Source organism: Watersipora subatra, chromosome 2 (assembly GCF_963576615.1).
Source record: "Watersipora subatra chromosome 2, tzWatSuba1.1, whole genome shotgun sequence".
In the NCBI taxonomy this organism is placed as follows: domain Eukaryota; kingdom Metazoa; phylum Bryozoa; class Gymnolaemata; order Cheilostomatida; family Watersiporidae; genus Watersipora; species Watersipora subatra.
The window spans coordinates 28265131-28287282 of record NC_088709.1 but is presented as its reverse complement, the minus strand read 5'-3'; the positions used below and the strand labels follow the sequence as shown (position 1 = coordinate 28287282).

At 35.4% G+C, this 22152-nt stretch overlaps 2 protein-coding genes and 1 pseudogene across 2 annotated transcripts; all 3 read left to right on the top strand.

Annotated features, from left to right (window-relative positions):
* Positions 1–3046: 3046 nt before the first annotated feature.
* LOC137387556 (sedoheptulokinase-like) lies at positions 3047–11226 on the top strand. Its single transcript, XM_068074014.1, has 6 exons — positions 3047–3555; positions 4379–4516; positions 4834–5026; positions 6628–6803; positions 8053–8235; positions 10603–11226. Exons 1-6 carry the CDS (start codon positions 3207–3209, stop codon positions 11001–11003), a joined length of 1440 nt encoding a protein of 479 aa, XP_067930115.1. The 5' UTR covers positions 3047–3206; the 3' UTR covers positions 11004–11226.
* Positions 11227–16064: 4838 nt separating this feature from the next.
* Positions 16065–17797, top strand: LOC137387023 (kynurenine--oxoglutarate transaminase 3-like). Its single transcript, XM_068073307.1, has one exon. The coding sequence runs from the start codon at positions 16212–16214 to the stop codon at positions 17586–17588; it is 1377 nt and encodes a 458-aa protein (XP_067929408.1). The 5' UTR covers positions 16065–16211; the 3' UTR covers positions 17589–17797.
* Positions 17798–19366: 1569 nt separating this feature from the next.
* On the top strand, positions 19367–21392 carry LOC137387030 (kynurenine--oxoglutarate transaminase 3 pseudogene; annotated as a pseudogene).
* The last annotated feature ends 760 nt before the right edge of the window (positions 21393–22152 follow it).

Below are 22152 nucleotides of genomic sequence, written 5' to 3'. Positions count from 1 at the left end.
ATGAAGAAGTGTTGTATAAACAACGAGCCGCAGCTGCTGAAAAAGGTTTGTCATTTTACGGAAAAATATAGGAACGATCATTATAATCTACCTTCTTTGGCAAACCATATATATATATATATATATATATATCCTAAACGTTTAGGATATATATATATCCTAAACTATCCTATATATATATCCTATCCTATATATATCCTAAACGCTTTTCAAATGCATTTTTATTTATATGCATTAATTTTCATTTCAGGGAAACTGATAGTTCGCAGGCGCAAAAAGTGGCAGAAGTTAGAAGAACGAATCCAAAAGCTCAAGAGACAGCTGGAGCAGGGAAAACGAACAATAACTAGCTATTGGCGAGCGATAAAATATGCTGTGAATGAAATAATTTAAAATTACTCGCAGTCACTTCATAAAAATCTATTGTATATTGTATTTATCGATTCAGTTGATTGTCAGAGAACACTTTTTGTATGTAAAATTATTTATTAAGAAATAGTTCATACCTGTTGGGGCTCTCAGATGAAATTGCTAGAACAAGATAAAATCCTAAATATATCGGCTATATAATATCCAAATAATCCGTTGGTTGCTTGGCTGGTTTGTTTATGGTAGATGTTTAAAACACATTTTATTATTGTAGTTATATAATGTATTATTACATCGATTAGCTCATTTCTTTTATTTAAATTAGGCATGTGAAGAGTAGAGCATGTAAAGTAGAAAGAGGAGATATAGAAACTTTTTTAACAAGCACTTGTTGCAATTTATGGCACTAATGTCACATGAGGATATTTTACCAGGTTCCACTAAATAAATTACTAGACAATGCCATCATTTAGTTGCTAGATATAACTACATGTACTTGGTTCTGTTGCTGCTTTTTTGAAATACCTATTAAGTAAGGAACATAGGCCCTTTGAGTATATTGCGCAATATTGAATGAGGAACATAGACCCAAGCAAGTAAAATATGCTCATTATGATGTGAGGAACATAGGCCCTTTGAGTATATTGCGCAATATTGAGTGAGGAACATAGACCCAAGCAAGTAGAATATGCTCGTTATGAAGTAAGGAACATAGGCTCTTTGAGTATATTGCGCAATATTGAGTGAGGAACATAGACCCAAGCAAGTAAAATATGCTCGTTATGATGTGAGGAACATAGGCCGTTTGAGCATATTGCGCAATATTGAGTGAGGAACATAGGCCCAAGCAAGTAAAATATGCTCGTTATGAAGTGAGGAACATAGGCCCTTTGAGTATATTGCGCAATCTCAAGTGAGGAACATAGGCCCTCGTTATTATATTTATAATATAATAGAGTGAGGAACAGAGACCTTCATGATTATATTTGTATTATAATAAAATGAGGAACATATTATATTTATAATATACGTAACTATATACATGTATAGTTACGAGTGAGTAACTATATACGTAACTATATATAGTTATGTAACTAGTAATAATATAACTCCTTGTAGGTAATAAAATATCCATAATATAACATTGTTATAGTTATAATAAAATAGAGTGAGAAACCTAGTCCTTCATCACTGTATTTATATTATAATTGAGTGAGGAACATATGCCCTCATCAAGTACTATATTTATAATATAATAGAGTGAAGAACAGAGACCCTCATGATTATATTTATAACATAATAAAATGAGGAACTATATACAACTAATAATATAAATAATTTAACTAATAAAATATCTATAATATATCACTGTTATATTTATAATAAAATAGAGTGACGAACAGAAACCCTCATGATATATTTATATTCTAACAAACTGAGGAACATATTATAATTATAATATACGCACTTATACACAGCTAATAATATAAATAATTTAACTAAAAAAATATTTATCATATAACATTGTTATGGTTATAATAAATTAGAGTGGCAAACGAAAACCCTCATGATTATATTTATATTATAATAAAAGGAAGAACATATTATGTTTATAATATACGTAACTATACATAGCTAATAATATAAATAATTTAACTAATCAAATATTTGTAATATAACATTATTATATTTATAATAAATAAAGTGAAGAACATAGGCCCTTCATGGTTTTTTTTCATGCTTATAGAATGAGGGACACAGGCCATCAGGATCATATTTATAACAGAGTGTAGAACATAGGCCATCACAATTATATTTATAATATAATAGAGTGATGAACATTGGCCCTCATTGAGCTATATTCGTGTCTAACTAGTAACAACTACACACTCATGACTATATTTATGATATAATAGGGTTAAGAACATAAGCCCTCATTACTATATTTATAATATTGTCGAATGAGGAACTTTGGCCCTTATGATTATATTTATAATATAGTTGAGTGAGGAATATAAGCCTCATGTTTATATTTATACAGTATTATAATTGAGTGAGGAACATAGGCCCTCATGATTATGTTTATTTTCTATATCATTTAGTGCAGAGCACCGGTTTTATTGGCATACAATATCATGTAGTGAAAACATTACGCCTAGAAGAAAAATTGTATCATACTACAGAGTACGTAACATAGGCTTACATGATTATGTTAATATTGTTATGGAGTGAGAAATACATAGTCTATGGCTTTTTATGATTAAAAATGTAGGCTTACATGAACACTTGTATTTAATTAAATAGAAGAATGAAGTAGCCTTTGACTTTATCTATATTACTTTAAGATAAAGATATGACTGAAAAATATGTAGTTTTGCGTATTCTTTTCGTATATTTCGTGTATCATCACTACTAATTTTTAGTGAACGTTCATTCGTCAGATCTTTTTATTTTTATTCAAGTTCAGCAGAGCGGTTTGTATTTTTCCAACGGCGTGATTTTGCATAGACGGATTTTATTTAAACAGTAATACATGTAATTGTATTTATTTTAGAAGTTGTCTGTCCTTTTTAGAAAGTTCTTTCGATTTTGCGGAAATGTGCGGAACATAGGGCCTTGCGGAACATAGGGCGTGCGGAACATAGACCTGTCACCGGCTGCTCACGGTATTACTATAACTGCGCCTACTTTTTGATCTCAATGCACACAACCAGTGTTGTGCAATTAAATACAAGCAAGTCAACTTTAATTAATATAAACTTTGAACAAAACGCTGGCCAGTTGAGAACTTTGATAGCTATCGATTTTGATTATTTGTTTAAATTTCCTATGTAAAAATGAACGAATGCTACGTTGGTATAGACGTGGGGTCGAGTTCTGTGAAAGTTTCAGTTGTTGAATGGAGCCCTTCTTTAAGACGTTTGAGTACACTGAACAGCTGTCAGAAACCGTACCAAGATACCAGGCAATCATGTAATCCAATGCAACATGTGATGGCAGAACGTGGCAGTGCTTTATGTAGTACAAGTTTACTAAATGAACAAAAAGCTGAAGTTATAATCAATTCAATTAATAAATGCTTTCATGAAGCTATGCATATAAGAAAAGAGCGTCCAGCCTCTCCTTTGCTAGTGAAAAAAGTGGCAGTGTGTGGACAAATGCATGGAGTGATAATGTGGTCTAGAGGTTTGTAGTGGACATACTTCAATTATACAATGGTGTAACTATATAACATAGATGTGTTAGATGTATAAGTTGTCAGCCAAACTTATTATGATTAACAACTAATGTATTTTTAAGTATGGGTTCATACAACTACCCTATCTTGTTTTCTCTAGTGTGCTCTGCTAATTAGACTGGTGGGTCGACCATGTCTGATACCGTCCTAAATGAAAATTTAAATTACTTTGCTAAGACAAGGTTTTTGAAAGGGGAACATCATTTACATTCAGTTTAGCATAATTGTAAATGCTGTTAAAAAAACCAGATAACTTATGGAAGCTTGTTAGTACCAGAAGTTGTGTATGTTGCCACTCAACATAAAATTACTCTCATTGCAGATTTACAGAAGGGAAATTAATTTGGTCAGTTTTTTTTATAAAACTATAGAAGTTCATTCTGTTCAAAAATTTTGTTGAGTCTTTCACATCCATTTATCTGTTAAAGTTGAAATCTTTCTTGTCCAATTTGTCTCTAAGCGCACATCTTGACCAAAGTCTTGAAGCCTTGTTGCTTCTATTCACTTGCCATCGATGCCACTTGCCACTTTTTCTAGTTTAGTCTGAAAATTTAAGTGGCCTTAAGAGCAAATAGGCCACTTTCTTTCCAAATACAACTTCTAGCGTTAACCTTTATCGTGTTCAAAAGACTTAAAAAACCTTGCAAATACCGGGACTTTGGAACAACGCATTTCAAATGAAATCTTTTGAAAGTGTTATAAAAATATTTACACTTAGAGCACTTCGAGAATTACTTGCAGGCATCAATATTTACTCGGTGTTTGTAACAGGCACAAAGGTGGTGAGATGTGCAAAAAATACCTTGGAGGTTACCGGTCCGGTGTCTCATCTCATTACTTGGCAAGATCAGAGATGCTCTCAAGAGTTTCTTCAGAGTCTTCCACCTAGCAAACAACCTTTACGGGCAGGTAGTTTCTCCGGAATTGCCAATAAACACATATTTCATCATTGTAGTTATCAAAAGACCTTGGTAGATTATGCAGGTTTGCATTGCCACGTCAAGCAGTTCATCTAGGAAAATCAACGCGCATGCTTGGTAAATATTCATAGCTGCTGAAGAAATGGCTCCACAAATGCTTCTCTTTGATGCAAGTACCTATATGTTAAAGATGTGCTTAAGATGGAAAGGAAATTAGGTCTGGCATATTACTATGTGTGTGGAATCCTTGTATCACTCACATATCCTTGCCTTGTTATTTCAGTAATAACCACTTTAATCTTATAGGTTTTGGTTGCGCAAGCCTGTTCTGGTTTGCCAAGCATGCACCAACTTATTTGGAACAGTTCACTCATGCTGGTACCATCGCAGATTTTGTGGTCGCCATGTTGTGTGATCTACCTGCTGTAGTGATATCTGACCATAATGCTTATAGCTGGGGTTATTATGACATGGACAAAGTTTGTTGGCAAACAGATGTGTATGTACTGAATTTATACGTATTCTTGTCAAAGCAGGACACACATTTACATTAAAGAAATGTTATGCTGTTAGGATGTGCCTGTGCTAAATTCACAGATTTTTCGGAATCAGAAAAATCCCAGAAAATTTTTTACTCCAGTTGTTCTGGCGCAGTGACAATTTGGCGTGACAATTTCTGATGCAGGACTTTTTAACGCTGGTTACAAGATCAAAATTTATCCGTCTTTTGTTGATACTTATGGCTAAACAAGTTTTAAGTAGAAGTGGAAGCAAAAAATTTGTATATACATTTTGTAGATATAATTTACGTATATGACATAAGTAAAAACTAGATAATTCAATCAAATTTTGATGATCTAAACGTAAAGTTAATTTTTTTATGTATTTAAAAAAAGGAGTTATGTGTGAAGTTTTATGGATAAAATATTGTTTTTTGCATTTTCTTTTTATTATCATTGTGTTATTACTATTATTACTATTATTACTATTATTACTATTATTACTATTATCACTATTATTACTATTATTACTATTATTACTATTATCACTATTATTACTATTATTACTATTATTACTATTATTACTATTATTACTATTATCACTATTATTACTATTATTACTATTATTACTATTATTACTATTATTTATTGTATATAAGCATAAACATTTTCTTTAAAAAATTCTAAAAAGTCTGAAGCCAAAGTGTGAGCCAAAAAGTCCTGCGCCAGAAATTCTTAGACCACCAAATTCACACCCATTGTAGCCTTATCAGAGCCAGCCTTATTCACACCCATTGTAGCCTTATCAGAGCCAGCCTTATTCACACCCATTGTAGCCTTATCAGAGCCAGCTGCATTACTCATGATGTAAGAGAGATTGTAAACAGACACAGTTAAAGGTCGGCATACGAAATTAATTTGTTCCAGTATTTACTTTGTATTTCAAGACACAAATATTTTTTATAAGAATATGCTGCATTTTGTTTCATTTGTTTTAAAGTAAAAAAAACAACAATAAATACTTTATATAATCATTTTATAACATTAAACCAAATTCATTGCATAAAAAGACCAAAGAAATTTAATGTAGTATCTTAAATCCTGAAACATTAACATAATAATCAGTAAAAAGAGATTTTTGTTGTTAATCTAACGACATGGAAAAGGCAGTGTGGGCTTGTCACTGTGTTGGTTCAATGGCAGAGGGAGAAGTAGAAGTACACTGTATTATTTATGCTAGATTGAGTTGAATCAACTTTTAAATCAAGGTTTAAATCAACTGAATTTATATTCGTTTAGTGTTTTATTTGTATTTGATTTTTACATTTGCTTATAGAACTTTAATGCTTAGAAAAACTTTGTATGTTCTTAGAAAATCTTTGCTAAAGTTGTACATCGTAGATTGAAAAGTTTAGATGTACAAGTAATCATGGCAAGATTTGACAATACTGAATCAGGGCACAAACCTTTTTCCAATTGCACCCATAATAACAATAACCAGTTATTATGAAAACATAACCATATACTGGATGAAAGGAGATCTAAAATCATTTTACATAATCTTGTACTTGTTTTTTGTACCACTTTGTATACATTTCAGTTTGGATAACACAGAGTTTCCTATTCGGCTGCTGCCGACAATTGTGTCAGCTGGCACAGTCGTAGGACAGACAACCCTTTCTTGGTCAGCTTTACCCCCAGATGTGGATGTTTACGTCGCTGCAGGCGATGCCCAGTGCTCAGTGAAGGCCACGCAGTTTCTTCCTCATCAAGCAGGTACAATATGTCTCCTCAAGATGAATTTGCACAACATTTTAGTAGATTTTATCAGAAAGTATTGATACTTTTATCGTTTGCAGTTTTTTTATGTTCTGGTGATCTGACTGCTAGGATGTTGCAAGATTAAAATGAACAAGACGGTTGAAACACTCAGAAGAAAAAGATTTCTCCAAAAATGATGTCAGTAGTCGTGTTTCCTGTTTGTCCGTCTCATTATGACTTCGGCTATTGCAGTCAAGTTGCAGTGTTACGTGTCTCTATTGAAATATATTTATTTTTTATTTGCTCTATTGTTTCAAATATAGCTTCAGAAATATTTCTATAGATGTTTCAAATAATATAAAGTTAGGCGGGTTAGAAATTGACCTTGCCCTCTAAATGCTGTGTAAACATATGAGTACCATATGCTGATTAGAAAGTGTAAATTTATCACTTATAAACAATATGCATGATTACTCACGCAATTTTTGGAGAAGTCTGGGCACATTTTTCTTTGTCTGAGCTTTTGAACCGCGATCAAGTTTGGTCAGTTTTAATCTTGAAACATCCTGGCAGTCAGATCATCTTGAACATCAAAAAGCGATATGACAAAGATCAATCATCGAAATAATCGCAAATAAAAAAATAATAAATAAATAAAAAACAATCGCAAATGATAGAAAAATACTGATACCTTCTGATAAAATCTACTAAAATTTGGAGCGACCTCATCTTTAAGAGGTCATCTTCAAATCCAAAATCTTCCATTTTATATACAAAAGTCGTACTCTGTCCATTTTTAAATAGACTATTGCAAAAGCTACTGCACCTGTTATAATTACCTGCAGTAAGTGATTACACATTTTCTATTTGTTAGTCTTATTACGTTTGCTCAAAGTAATAAGTAAATTTTATAAGGAACTTGTCAAACATAATTCTGTTATTACTATTAGTTTTTCATAACTAAGTTGGTCCATGTAGAAAGTCAGCGATCGATCTATTAAAAATGGCTGATGTAAATAAATGCATTGTTTTACCAATTTGAGTTGTCATTTTCTCACCATCGCATTTTAAAACTGTTTTATGTGAACGGAAGAACACAGCTAAAGTAGCAATACAATCGGTTTAAATATTTTCAATAATTTTTGTTCAATTTCAGGAGCTCATACAAATCTATAGAGTAGGGCAGCATTCAGGCTGTTGGACTGTGGGAAGAGACAAAGTGAATTAATCATCATATACATGTTCTTTAGTTTGTGTGTTTTAGTTTTAAATCTGGGAACATCCTGCCAGTTGTCGTTCTTGAGCTCCTCCAAGGTGGATGAAGGCAAGCACCTGCAGAGGTGGCCTTTTAAAGCAGACAACTTCATATCAGTGTTGGCAAGCATGAATGGAGGAAATGTGTTATCTACTTTCGTTAAGATGTTGCACGGGTGGATGAGTGAGCTAGGTAATGTTAATAAGACTTTGGTTGACCTCCGCTTGGGCTTGATTATTGTTTTTAGCCTTGCAGTAGTTATTAGCGGTGGTTTAAATAAGTATTGCATTGAAATATCCAGTTCCATTCAAGGTTAGCCGACACCGCAAAATTTTTTTGCATTGCCATTAGCAAATAATATTACAGATTGAAGCTTGAATAATACTTTTGTGTAATTTTGACCAAATACAAGGTTTGATCGTTTGCAAGCTGGGAAAATGGACTAACTTCATCCTGATCTTTGCAAAATAGCCAAAACCAAAACTTTTTAGAAACAGCTGCGAGGCTATATAATTACATTAAAATTGCTCATTTTTTGAGTTAATTTGTTTAAAATTTGTCCGTTAAAGCAGACTGTATTAATAGGTTTCAAACAGATTACGTCCAATAATAGCTAATTTTTACAGACAATTTTTTTAAATTCCTATTTATGTGAAGGAAGAATTTCTTGCTAGCACACTCAAAAAATGTGTGCACACACACCGATTAGTGTATTCTATGAGCATCACCTAAAACAGTGGTTCCCAACTACCTTGGAGCCATGGACCCCCAGAGCTCTTTATCTAAAAGTCATGGACCCCTTTATAAACATAATAAAATATGGTGTTTATAACAATGCATTGTAAATTGGCGTATATTATAAATTTGAAAAATATAAGAGTCAATAGATTTGACATGTTTCTATTTATTTACTTATATAAAGCAATGCTATACTAAATTGCTTTGACTTTTAATTTTCAGTAGTCAGTATGTTAGTGGGATGGATTGTACTTCTTGTTTTTCACTAAATTCTCAATCTTTGGGGAAATGGTTGACAAAGCACATCACATGTCGTCTTCAAGTGCTAGTCGGTTTCGTTGTTTCGATTTGAGAACAACCATGGAGGAGAAAGCGAACTCGCATAAGTATGTAGACACAAATGGGAGCATTGTTCGAAGGGCGTGTTTGGCTGTCTGTGGATATGGATGAATGATGGAGGGCCAAAATTCTTCAATGGTTTTATCTTCATAAACATCTTTGGTTATTTTACCGATCTGGTGGTTTCATTTTGTTGTCAAATAAATATAGTTGCCAAATATTGTCACAATTATGATCAGTCAGCTGCCATTAACAAGCATTCATGATATTTATAGTCACCATTGTGAAATGACCCAAATTTGGTTTTACATTTAGATTTTGAGTATAAAAACTACACTGCACAGCTTTGCTGCTGTCCCATCTTATTGGCCAGGTCAAACAATGTGGCAACAACAAAAGACTTTGCCATTTTATATTATAGGTGGAAAAATATTAATCAAAAACTAGGGAAAAAAGGCGGTTGTTCAGGTGATTTCGGGTAAATTATATTTAAATTTAAGCATATATTGCGACCCCTACCAATCTGAAAATTGGTAAAAATAAGTAAGTTGAAATGTTTTATTTTCCATGGATCTTAGTATATCGCTGAAATTGAAGAGGGAAAGAGAGAATTACGTGTTTGCTGGTTACAGGTTGTGTTGTTTTGTACTACTAACCGGAAATCAGGTACTATCCAGCGATTGACGCACATAGGTGATAAAAGTCTAGACCCAAAAACCTAACAAGACAACGCGACCACCCCGCGAGAATTGCATTAGCCCCGAAACCCAGGCTAGCAAAATCCCAACAGACTTCGATCATTAAACCCCGCCCATATGATAGCCGTCGTCTATCCTTTTAGGGTTTTATATCATTGATACAACCACTATGACAGAAATAGCTGTAAATATCTAGCTAGAAAAACCAATACTGGCATCAGTCTGTGGACCCCCTCAAAACCTCCTGTGGACCCCTAGGGGTCCATGGACCACCAGTTGGGAACCACTGACTTAAAAGTTAATGTAGGATGTAGGACTTTAAGCCCGCAAAGCAACATACAGATGAGCTGAACACTATCAGGTAGTGAATTTATCTGGTTTTTATATTATGTGAACTGGTAATTTTGAAGCACAGCGCTTGCCTTGATTTTACTAATTCATAAACTATATTAAATATTTTCGAGGACTTGGACTATTTACCTTCAAATTTTAAAAAGAGAACGTATTGGAAAGTATTTGAACTCATTTTAATAGGCGGCGTAAGAACACAAAATATAAATACTGTTATTTTTCAGTATTTGTGAAATCTGCTTCAACCTTGAGTTATATTTATCTGTCGTGTTCCGCGGTGACTAGACGGAGCAAATATATCAGATAGGCAGGCGGCCTTTGAGGCTTTGAATATGTGACAGAAAATGCAAAACCTATGCCGTCATCTACGTTTAGACACAATGATCAGCTGGCCATTAATATCACAATTTTATTTTTGTCTATTTGAATCCAGATGTAGATGTGTCGGAAGCCAGCATCTGGTCCAAATTATCTGGTATGACTTGTCCAGTAGAGACAAGAAGCGGTGTATTAGTGCGACCAATTTTGAATTCAGAAAGAGGCAGCGAAGGAAGTCATCAAGGCGCTTCTGTGTCTAATATCTTTGCTGACAATATTTCCCTTGCTCAGGTTTATCAGCAGGTTTGCACTGGCCTTGTGAAAAATGTCGGTGATATGCTGCCACAAGGCGCGCTGTCAAGGAATGGTATAACAGAGATCAAATGTTGTGGCAGCATATTTAATAGACATCCTTTTTTTATCACAGCTGTAAAGGAAGTGTTCCCCGATATGTCTAGGGTCAGCGTTTGTGATGATGCTGACGCAGCTTATGGTGCAGTTTTAATGGTGTTATGATTAGCTTGTTTTTATGTTTGATGATTTTTATAGTTTTATAATTCTTCATGAGTGTTTTTGAATGCAAACAATAAATAATTTAAAGATACAAGCTTTCAAATGTTCCTTTTAGATTATAAAGTCTTGAAATATTTCACATATATGTAGATGATATGTTCCATTGTACATGACTACATTAATCGTTACTTTATCAGTAGCACAAAAAAGTGATGTTTACGGAGTTCGTTTTTTCGTCTACTGCGTTTACATGGACTCTTCAGGGCTCACATTTCTCTATTTTTCAGTATATTAAAAACTGCTAGATGTTCTAAATTGATGCATTTTAAGGTAGTATTTGTTCTGACCACTTAGCGTCGCACGCAAGGATCAGAAGATCATAGATCTTGCCTTTCTGCTTCACACGTGTAGCGCACTCATTAGTCATAATCAAGTGGTTCAATGTTAGATGCAAGCTGGGGGTCAATACTCAAAAACCATCTCAATACTTTGCATGCACTCACATTGTGATCCAATACGCAATAACAATATCCAATACTCAAAAAACATCATCCAATACTCTATCCGACAATATCCAATACTTTATCTGACAATATCCAATAATCAATATTCAAAACTATCTGGCAATAATCAATATTCAATACATACAAGTATTCTCTCTGACAATATCCAATTCTGAGCCTTTCTATATTATGTATTTTATATGTATATTAATATTATTATATTATCAAATATTAATACTCGCAACCCAAAAACTCTAATATAATTTCCAATAGTATTGTAATGGGTACTGGACCTCCAACACTAGCACACAATAAATAGTATTGATCTCGAGCAAGGTTAGAAGCGTCATTTCCCCTCAAAGCTTTTCCATACTGTTAAAGACAGAGGTTAAGGAGATTTTTTGCTAGCATTTATAAGAACATCATATGGAAAGGAAGTGCAACTGCTAGTTCTCACTGTGACTATTTGTAAAGGTGCACTCTATGATAATTTAGAAAACAATTTGTAGTTCCATGTTTGGCTTTATGAGACTGAGCAAAGTGCTCAACACTTTGGAAATTTGATTCTTTTTGATTTACAAAATAATCCATTTTAACCATCTACACCCAGATTTACTTTTTTTTATCAGTCTAGACATCACCATAGAGATAGACAAACAACGTGGTGGTATTATATTGTTAGTAGGAATTCTAAGGACTCGTTTTACAACAACTGAGTACACGATTCCTCTCCAAGGCACTCTGTCTAAACTTGACTTACAGTTACCGACTGAAGTTATACAACCATTACTCATTCAATCTACTATAGGTTGTTGCTGCCTCAAACTCATTACCGCTCATTTTTGCATGTCTAAATGTTATTCATTGAAGCTTGCAAATAGAGAGTTGAATTCAAACATTAATTGAACTACATGTATCTGTCCCTCTCTGATGTACATGTATGCAAACATTCGTAAATTGTCGTAAAATGAGATAATATATTTTGAAAATATTTGGGGCACATACTAAATCTTTGCTTAATACACACTTGCAACAGCGTCTATTGATCTTTTTATTAGTTGCTTCTGCAGCGCTGCCAGGGTATCTTTTGCAAATCGTTTTTCAATTTTATAATCTTTGTTATCAGAATCACTTTTGTTGAATTGTGTTTTGCTTCATTTGTATGAACATTTAAAGCTTTAACAAAGGTTTCTAACCTTTAAGCTTGAATAGATGTAAAGGGAAGTGGATACCACCTTACAAAGATTTTATTCCATTCACTCTCTCAGGCTACTAAATGTAACCCTAATGCACCATGCCTACCTCTGATTTTGTAAATATTTTCAAAGTTTTTAATGTTTCTCTTCTCAACACTTATGAATGTTTTTTAATCTGTCAGAAAACATTTAGGGAATGTTTGTAAGTCATCCAGCGATACTGTCCCACAGAGGAATGATGACTCCTAAAGAAACATCGCCATATTGCATTGAATGGTACAAAGAGTGCATACCCCAATTGGTCATAAAATATTACCGCAATATATATTATATCTATATATATATTTCTCAAAGTCCGTCTGTTGGAAATCTGGCTATAGCTATTATTAGAACAGCTGAGCTGAACAACAATACACACTCAAAGTCATGGCTTACCGTCATTGGAAGCCTAACCTTATTAACTAGCTTAGGGGAGTTTTCCATTGGCAATATGCCAGGCTACTAGCTTGGAAGGTACAGTTGTTTGACAAAGTTTTAAAACCTTTACAGTTGTTTTTATTTTTCTCTTAATTTATTTCAACTACACGACAAACTTCTCTCATGATATGTAGTTTGAAAGTTATAATGGCAAATGTTGTTATATGTTAAATACAAATCAATTTTCTGTCCAAAGACTCTTCTATTACACGGGCAACGCCGGGTGGTACAGCTAGCAGATATATAAATCTTGACATTTGTGTGTCACCTGTGATTCAGATTGTCCAGCTATAGCAATCAGTATCTAGCAATGAAGAATCTGTATCACAGAAGAATTGATCTCGGAACCTCTGATTTACAAGGCACTAAACTAACACATTGAGCAACGCGATATACTTGATTCATTGGGCGGCATGAGTCGTTATCTAAGTTACAATACGCATAACACTCTGTGTTATGGCGCAATGTCTTTATAGATTGCTCTCACAGCTCTTGTTAGTAAGTTTAGCAATACTAGCTTACTCAAATTAGCCATTGGCAATGTGTCAGGGTAATGGCAAGTAGCAGGCGACTACACTACCTGCCACTGTTTATAAGTTGTTATTTAATACTCCGGATATTTGGCCAGCCTGTTCTATAAATTAAAAGAGCCATATGGATGTTTATTTTAGATATATTCAGGCTTGAACAGCAAAAAGATTAAATTAAGAACTTTGTTTCCTGTTTTCTTAAAAAAACAATTTGAAAATCTGTGTTGCTGTAAAAGGATTGAGAGATGGCTACAGTTTATTATACAGTATAATACAAACAACATAATAATATAGTCTGCATTTTTTCAGTTGACAGTATTTCATCTATAAGAAGTGTACGTAGGAAATCATAGAATGTTAACAATTCTCCTTTCATAAGTTTTTCAGATAGAAATGGCAGGCGGTCTAAGGTGCTGATTGCACTAAAACTGGTATTTGCCTTTTGTTGATTACTTGTTTTAATTTGATCTCCAATAACCATATTTTGCTATTCTCTGCTTCACCATGTTGAGGCATTGAACTTTGTTTCATTTTTATCATGCTCCTTTTGTAAAAATATGGAAGTAATTTTCACATTTTCAGTAAAACCTTTTCAGGTCAAATACTGAATTAATCAGGAAGAAGTTGTTATCCCATGGGCCGAATCCTGAATTATCGGCGAGCCACCTTTTAAGTGATTTGTTCAAAAGTCGTTTGCTATATCGTGATTCTGCTAAAATATTCACACAGTACACATTTTAAGCTTTTAAATGAGTACCAGTTTGCTATGGGTGGAGCTCGTAAAACAGAATTAACAAGGCTTTTTCTCTTAATTAAGTTGGTGTAAGAAAAATCTACCTTATCATCAATATTTGAGGATCGGTTTTTCTCAGGAGCATTATTATAACATGCCTTGTCAAACCTGTAGGAAAGCTCATCTAGGCTAGTTGATAAATTTAAACAAGCTAGCAGAATGGTTCTAGGAAGCAACTGCGCATCAAGCTCAAAGTCTGGCTTTCCTGCAAAAGTCAATATAGTTCGTCAAAAAACTTTTTCCATGCATTCAATTTGGTTCTTCCACAGCAATGAAGCATTACTAAATATAGAACAAGCATGACGATTTTAAGTTGCCCTTGACCGTAGAACTACGACACTTGTAACTTTTCTTTTACGCCCCTGAGATATAAAATTTAGCATGTACAGCACAGCATATTTTCACCTTTCAAAATTGTGTTCCAAAAAGATGGATTTTTTCTGCAATGGTCTCTTTCTGTTTCCTTCTCACTCACCATTGCCCTGCCAATCTCTTGGCGCTATGCGACAAGGCAGTCCCAACATCTGGTATATTTCCTAGCTTCAAAAAAACGTCTGTTCTTTTTCAAATAGGTAATATTTTTTAGTATGTGTAACCTAGCTTCTAACAAAAAATCTTAAGTAAGTATGACTTACTTCCTCTATAGAAAGATAACTCCCATAGTTGATCCCACTTTAAATTATCATCTAAGTATTGCAGTGTTTATACCTAGATTATCTCATTCTAGATGTGTGTAGACTTTGTATATAATCGGATGGGCTGGACTTTGTATGTCATCTATGCCTCACTTTCAATTGAGAAAAATTCCGCCCATCATCAAAATGTTTAAACTGTTATCTTGCGCTTAAGCTCTAGCCACCTTCTATTTAGGCCAATGTGAAGTTCTGAAGACGACACTTTTTAATTCTCTGCGACAACATACAAGCTAGATTACCACTAGCCTGCTTCCTTTTCTTACAAGTAAATGTACTCAAAAGGCACCAGCAGAATTAAGATCACACATACTAATAAATATATACAGCTTAAGCTCCATAGCAATTTATATTACACCAGCAATAACTCCGTTCTATTGCGTACAAGCAAGTCATTTGCACCAGCATGTCGTCTGCACCAGCAGTCTAAACAGTTGTCCCAACAGTCTAACCAGCTGCACCAGCAGACAGCTACACTATTTGTTGGTTGATGTAGGGACACTCGTCGCTCTTACTGCCTGGCAGCCGTAACTATTATTATTAAACCCAAATAAAGTAAGATATTTCTGAACAGCCCGACTAGCTATTTTGGACTTGTCCTCTCTTTGACAAAATATTTAGACAAACAACAACTACCAAAGTAAAAAGGTTATTAGTACACTTCAATACTCGACATAAAGTATTTAGATTACACGTTAGAACAACAATTATGTTGTTCAGCTAAATTAGTTTTAGTGTTTCTATTTATTAAACTGACTTTTTTTCAAATTAGCAGGGTTTCGGTTGGCATTTACGGAAGGAACGGGTGAGTGAAGCGGCAACCAATTATATGACATGTGGACAATTTTATCTGTCGCGACGCTTCACGTAGAAAGAAAGGAGCGAGTTTATCTGCCGGCTGTCTCTTTATTGTATTTCGTAGGTAGCTGTCAAGTGTAAACAATTGACATCTAGAGTGTCAACTATTGTGATATGAAAAGCTTTATCGGTGCGTAAGCCTAGGCTTATCAAGATCTTTTAATGGCTACTAAGCTAGTCAGATACTCGATCTGCGAGACTCTGCGTATTAGCAAAATCTTATCAGCAAGCACCAAGACACCCTTTTCATCCACAACAATGGCGCCTAACAACAAAATTCGCATGGCAGATAGGTTGAAAGGAGCAGAAGGCAACGTTTTTGTAACATATACAGCTCTTGCAGCGGCTGCAAAAGCAGTAAATCTTGGCCAGGGGTTTCCCGACTACACTCCTCCAAAATATGTCGTCAGTGCTTTACGATCCAGCACGGACGAAGAAAAGTTTATGCTCAACCAGTACACAAGAGGGTTTGGGCATCCAAGGCTTGCGAATGCAATCGCCAAATTATATGGTCGATTTCATAACAGGGAACTCGATGCAATGAAACAAGTTCTGGTCACCGTAGGTGCGTATGAAAGCTTGTTTTGCTGTTTTCAAGGTCTTGTTAATCCTGGTGATGAAGTGATCATTATCGAACCGTTCTTTGATTGTTATCGCCCAATGACAACGATGGCTGGAGGTACACCTGTTTATATTCCTCTACGTCCACCACCTGGCAAGACTGGTGAATTGTCAAGTGCCGATTGGACGCTCGATCGTGATGAACTGGCTTCCAAGTTTAACAGTAAAACGAAGCTTATCATTCTAAACAATCCAAACAACCCTTGTGGAAAAGTATTCAAGAGGGATGAGCTTCAAGTAATTGCCGATTTGTGCATTCAGCATGATGTTGTTTGTGTAGCGGATGAAGTTTATGAATGGATGATATTTCCTGGTGCTGAGCACATTCGTATTGCTGATCTTCCTAACATGTGGGATCGCACAGTTTCTATCAGCTCTGCAGGAAAAACGTTCAGTGCAACTGGCTGGAAGCTAGGATGGACAGTAGGCCCCGAACATCTGCTAAAATGCTTAAGTTCCGTTCATCAGAACTGTGTGTATACTTGCAGCACCCCAATATCTGAGGCAGTTGCAGTTGGATTAGAGAGAGAACTTTCTCTGGTGGAAAATCAGGAGAAATGTTACTTGTACACACTGGCCAATGATGAGCTTCTACCCAAACGTGATAAAATGGCTGCAATGCTGAGAGAGGCTGGAATGATACCCACAATTCCTGATGGTGGCTATTTCATGCTCGCTGATTGGTCCAAGATGGGAATTACTGATGAGATGATAGAAGATGGTAGCAATGATACCCGAGATGCCAAGTTTTGTAAGTGGCTAATACGGGAGAAAAAGCTTGCAGGGATTCCACCAAGTGCATTTTATGGACCGGAAGATGAAGGCTTAGCTAAAGACCTCATTCGTTTTTGCTACTTCAAAAAGGAGGAAACCATTGACAGTGCTGGAGTAATTTTAAAATCATTTCAGAAAGACTAGGCGTCTCCAAATTTTAGATTAATTTGAATAAGACTTGAGACTTGTATGCTTCTTGCCTTTGCGCTTTTTCTTAGTTCTCTTTAGGCAATAACATAGTTTGCTTGTGCAGGTAGTTATCTGTTCAAAGTCTATTGCTCTACATGCCTTGCTGATAGCTTTTTGAATTTGTTATTTCTAGTCTTTTACAATTAAAATGTTGCCAAAAATTATCATGATATCACCAGATGTTTCCTATATGTAGCAGCATTTTTAGTATGTAAATATTTGGTGAATGACCAGCACAAAGTTTGCAGCCTTAATGCGTGTAAAAAAACCATTCTACATCAGTTTTAAGTATCTTCATAACAGATGCTATTGAATGTGATGCCCATGTCTTCTTAAAGAACCATGGCTTACTTCAGATCTTTTCTCCATGTAACACCATGTTTGATATGTAAATATTTGGTAAATGACCATCACAAACTTAGCAGCCTTAATGCATGTAAATGAACATTCTACATCCTTTTTAAGTATCTTCATGTAAATGCACTTGGGAATGTAGTGCCCATGTTTTCTTGAAAAACCATGGCATGCTTGCAAAACAACCAGCATTGTTACTTGTTTCGTGGCAGCCTGTCGATCCTAATTGTCTCCATGTAATATAAACTGAGCTAGCCGATCATTGAGTTTTAGGTATCATAAAATCTCATGCGAAGTTACCTTTTTCAACTACCTCAGAGCTACATATAGAAACCGTTGTTTAGATTTAAAATTGCAGAAAAAACTGCCTATCTCTTTTAGATACGAACTAGCCTATAATCCAAGGTGTAGCCTTGTCACTGTGCAAGAAGAATATGCATGATATTCAGGATGATCTGAATAGTGAGGTGTGCGATCTCCATTGTTGTGTTATCCTTTCTTTAGCCTGCTAATGTATGTGAATTGTCTTTATTGAGTGGTACCAATAGCTAGCTTGTCTTTGGTTTCCGAATAGTTGAGGTTGCTCTGGTTTCCATTGTGATTAGCTGCACAATATTGCGGACCAACTGATACAGTTGGCTAGCTTGTTCAATCTTGTTGTGCCACATGTCTTAGAGGCAAGGTCTTTCCCAGTTTTCCCTTCATCCTTCGCTTTTCCTGATTGTCTATAAAATGTCAAATATCGTATGCTGATCACTATTTTGAAAGTAAAACAATATTTGTTAGATATTGTGTATGTTGAGGGCATAGAGTGAAGTTGTATTAGGTATTGCTCCACAAATGAGAGTTAACTTTAGAGTTGTCGTTCCATATCGTAGCACGATTAGGCAAATCTTTATTCTACGTACACGGTAATGTATATCGCGCAATAGTTTGTGAAAAACTTTAACGCAACTTAACGTAGATATTCTGAATGTTATTACCACTTGATGTAGCTAATAATTTTAATGTGTTTTACATTATAATATAATATGTGGTTTATCAAATCAATGTACCGTTTTCAAAAAAACTCTAAACATATAAAAAAAACTTGCGTCAACAGGTTCTCGCTGCTTGGAAGTCATTTGTTATTAAACATCTAGATTAAATGAATAAAGTACTTGCAAACAAAAATAACTGCATTTTATGGCTGTACCTCTAAAGAATATATGTAATAATCATCCCTAGTTCGAGATTTGCTACAGTGACATTTTTGGCTCCTCTACAATAAAACAATACGTAGATTGCGTCAAATACTGCTGGGCAACCAGAAAATTACTTATTAGATTTGGACGTTGATTGGGTAAATGTTCGGCATATCACGCCCTCTAGCGGGTTGACAGGTTATTTGACCGGTGATGAGAAAATCGTCCGCCTATGGCCAAAACATTGATCAGTACGTTTGTTAGGACAAGCCTGAGTAAGACGAAGGCTATCTACGCCAACTTAGTCAACGGTGGATGTACTAACCGGGTACGATTTTCCTCAAGCAACATGGCGACAAACAAAAAAATTCAAATGGCTGATCGGTTGAAGGGAGCTGAAGGCAGCGTTTGGGTAACTTACACAGAACTTGCTAGAATTACTGGAGCGGTGAATCTTGGGCAGGGATTTCCTGACTACAGCCCACCCGACTATGTTATTAATGCATTACGATCGAGCACGGATGACGGTAAATTTATGCTCAACCAATACACCAGAGGCTTTGGGCATCCAAGATTAGCAAATGCCATTGCCAAACTATATGGTCGCTTTCACAACCGTGAACTGGATGCCATGAACGAGGTGCTGGTTACTGCAGGTGCATATGAAAGCTTGTTTTGCTGCTTCCAGGGCCTTGTTAACCCTGGTGATGAAGTGATAATTATCGAGCCATTCTTCGATTGCTATCGCCCTATGACAACCGTAGCCGGTGGTAAACCCGTTTATATTCCATTGCGTCCTAGCCCTAGCAAATCTGGTGAATTATCAAGCGCAGATTGGAAGCTGGATGCTGAGGAATTGGCATCTAAGTTTAACAGCAAAACGAAGCTTATCATACTAAATAATCCAAACAACCCGTGTGGAAAGGTTTTCAAAAAAGACGAACTTCAGCTAATAGCAGATTTGTGTATTCAGCATGACGTTGTTTGTGTAGCGGATGAAGTCTATGAATGGATGATCTATCCTGGTGCTGAACACATTCGAATTGCTGAGCTTCCCAATATGTGGGATCGTACAGTATCAATAAGCTCTGCAGGAAAGACATTCAGCGCGACTGGTTGGAAGTTAGGGTGGACGGTAGGCCCGAATCATTTGCTCCAATGTTTAAAGGCGGTTCATCAAAACTGTGTGTATACGTGCAGTACTCCAGTGTCTGAAGCAGTTGCTGTAGGACTCGAAAGAGAGTTGGCTATGATTGACAATCGGGATGAATGCTACTTGTACACTTTACCTAATGAAGAACTTCTTCCCAAGCGTGATAAGATGGCTGCAATGCTGCGAGGAGCTGGAATGATACCCACAATTCCTGAAGGTGGTTACTTCATGTTAGCTGACTGGTCCAAATTGGGTATCACCGACGAGATGATCGAAGACGGTACCGATGATACTAGGGATGCCAAGTTCTGCAAATGGTTAACAAAGGAAAAGAAGCTGGCTGTAATTCCTCCAAGTGCATTCTATGGACCAGAAAATGAGGGTCTGGCAAAAGATTTGATTCGACTTTGCTTTTTTAAAAAGGAAGAAACCATTGATCGTGCCGGTGAAATTTTAAAGGCCTTCCAGTAAGTTGATAGCGAATGCACAATAGAAACAGGGCTTGCTGCCCTCTACAAGCATCATACATTTCCATCTTTGTGATTAGGTAATATTTGTTATTTGTCATACTTTCAATTGTTTTACAAGTTTATATATGCAATTCTAAGCCAAAATTTAAAAATGCAGATAACAGCTAACATTTTATCACGTTTTGAGATTACATTTGCCTTGTATAATTACCAATGACGAATCTTACTTCAGTGGACACATCTTTGATGCCAAACTTTTGCTTACAATTATATTTGCATAATTCTGGGTCTGATGAGTTGGGATTTTATTATTAAATATTTATTAACAAATGCTCATACTGAAGTATTAAATATCGTCTTAATCATTTATTTGTATCACTGTACAAGCTATGTTCTTCAGCAATCGTACTGAGAAAACGTGTGAGAAAACGTGTGTCCTTTGCTTTTCACACAGCTCACGGCTCACGTGGTAACAACATCCTATAGGAAGTCTATACCAAAAATACGGAAGATTATTTTCTTTAATCCTGTACTGACTGTTTAGATGGGGCTAAATATATGCAGAATATATTTGTCATGCGCTATTACTATCATGAAATATTGCACGGCTCTTTTTCTCAATCCCTTATTTTATTGCATAGATTCATCATAGAAGAATTATTTAGTCCGTTGGCAGCGATATTGTTGGAACTCGACTATTTTGACATCGCAGTTGGTATGCTATAAACTATTTAGTTTTTGCTACTCCATAAAGGAAGGGAAAACCAGACCAAAGGTAGCATTAGTTGAACACATTTCTGGCATGTATAAGAGTGTTGTGCAGCAATATAACTGAGCCAATATCATTGATATGCGCATAAAACTAACTACCTATCAGCGCTCTATTTGACAGGAGTTGAGCCATTCACTGCGCACATCTAAAAACCACAATGTATTGCTTTCAGCAAACTAATATAGACGAATTAATACACCTCCTGTTGTGCAATGCTGCAATTGGAATTCCACTGTAATCCTAGCCAATTGTTGCTTACAACTGTAGTCATGTAGTCAGGTGACTACATCTGCACCTGTGTGTAACCACTGGCTCAAGTCAAATGGATATTATGTTTATCAAAATCGTACCCTGCTAGCAAATATTTACATTTGTCTAAGTTTGATAAGAGGCACCAAAACTGAGTGGGATATAAGTGAGATAAAGTATCTTCCATATGAGCAATACTTGGCATGTATAACAAAAACAATGAATGTCACTCAATCACCAACACATAATTTTAAAACTGGCAGCTAGACAACAACTGTGTTAGGAAACTAACAGCTTTTTGCATTTTGCTGAACGAGCTATAGCATTTGGTGTAGCA

Coding starts and splice junctions, on each gene's coding strand:
- LOC137387556 (XM_068074014.1), top strand. CDS start 3,207: ATGAACGAATGCTACGTTGGTATAGACGTGGGGTCGAGTTCTGTGAAA. Junction 5,027..6,627: donor GTTTGTTGGCAAACAGATGT/GTATGTACTGAA, acceptor TATACATTTCAG/TTTGGATAACACAGAGTTTC. Junction 6,804..8,052: donor GTTTCTTCCTCATCAAGCAG/GTACAATATGTC, acceptor TGTGTGTTTTAG/TTTTAAATCTGGGAACATCC.
- LOC137387023 (XM_068073307.1), top strand. CDS start 16,212: ATGGCTACTAAGCTAGTCAGATACTCGATCTGCGAGACTCTGCGTATT.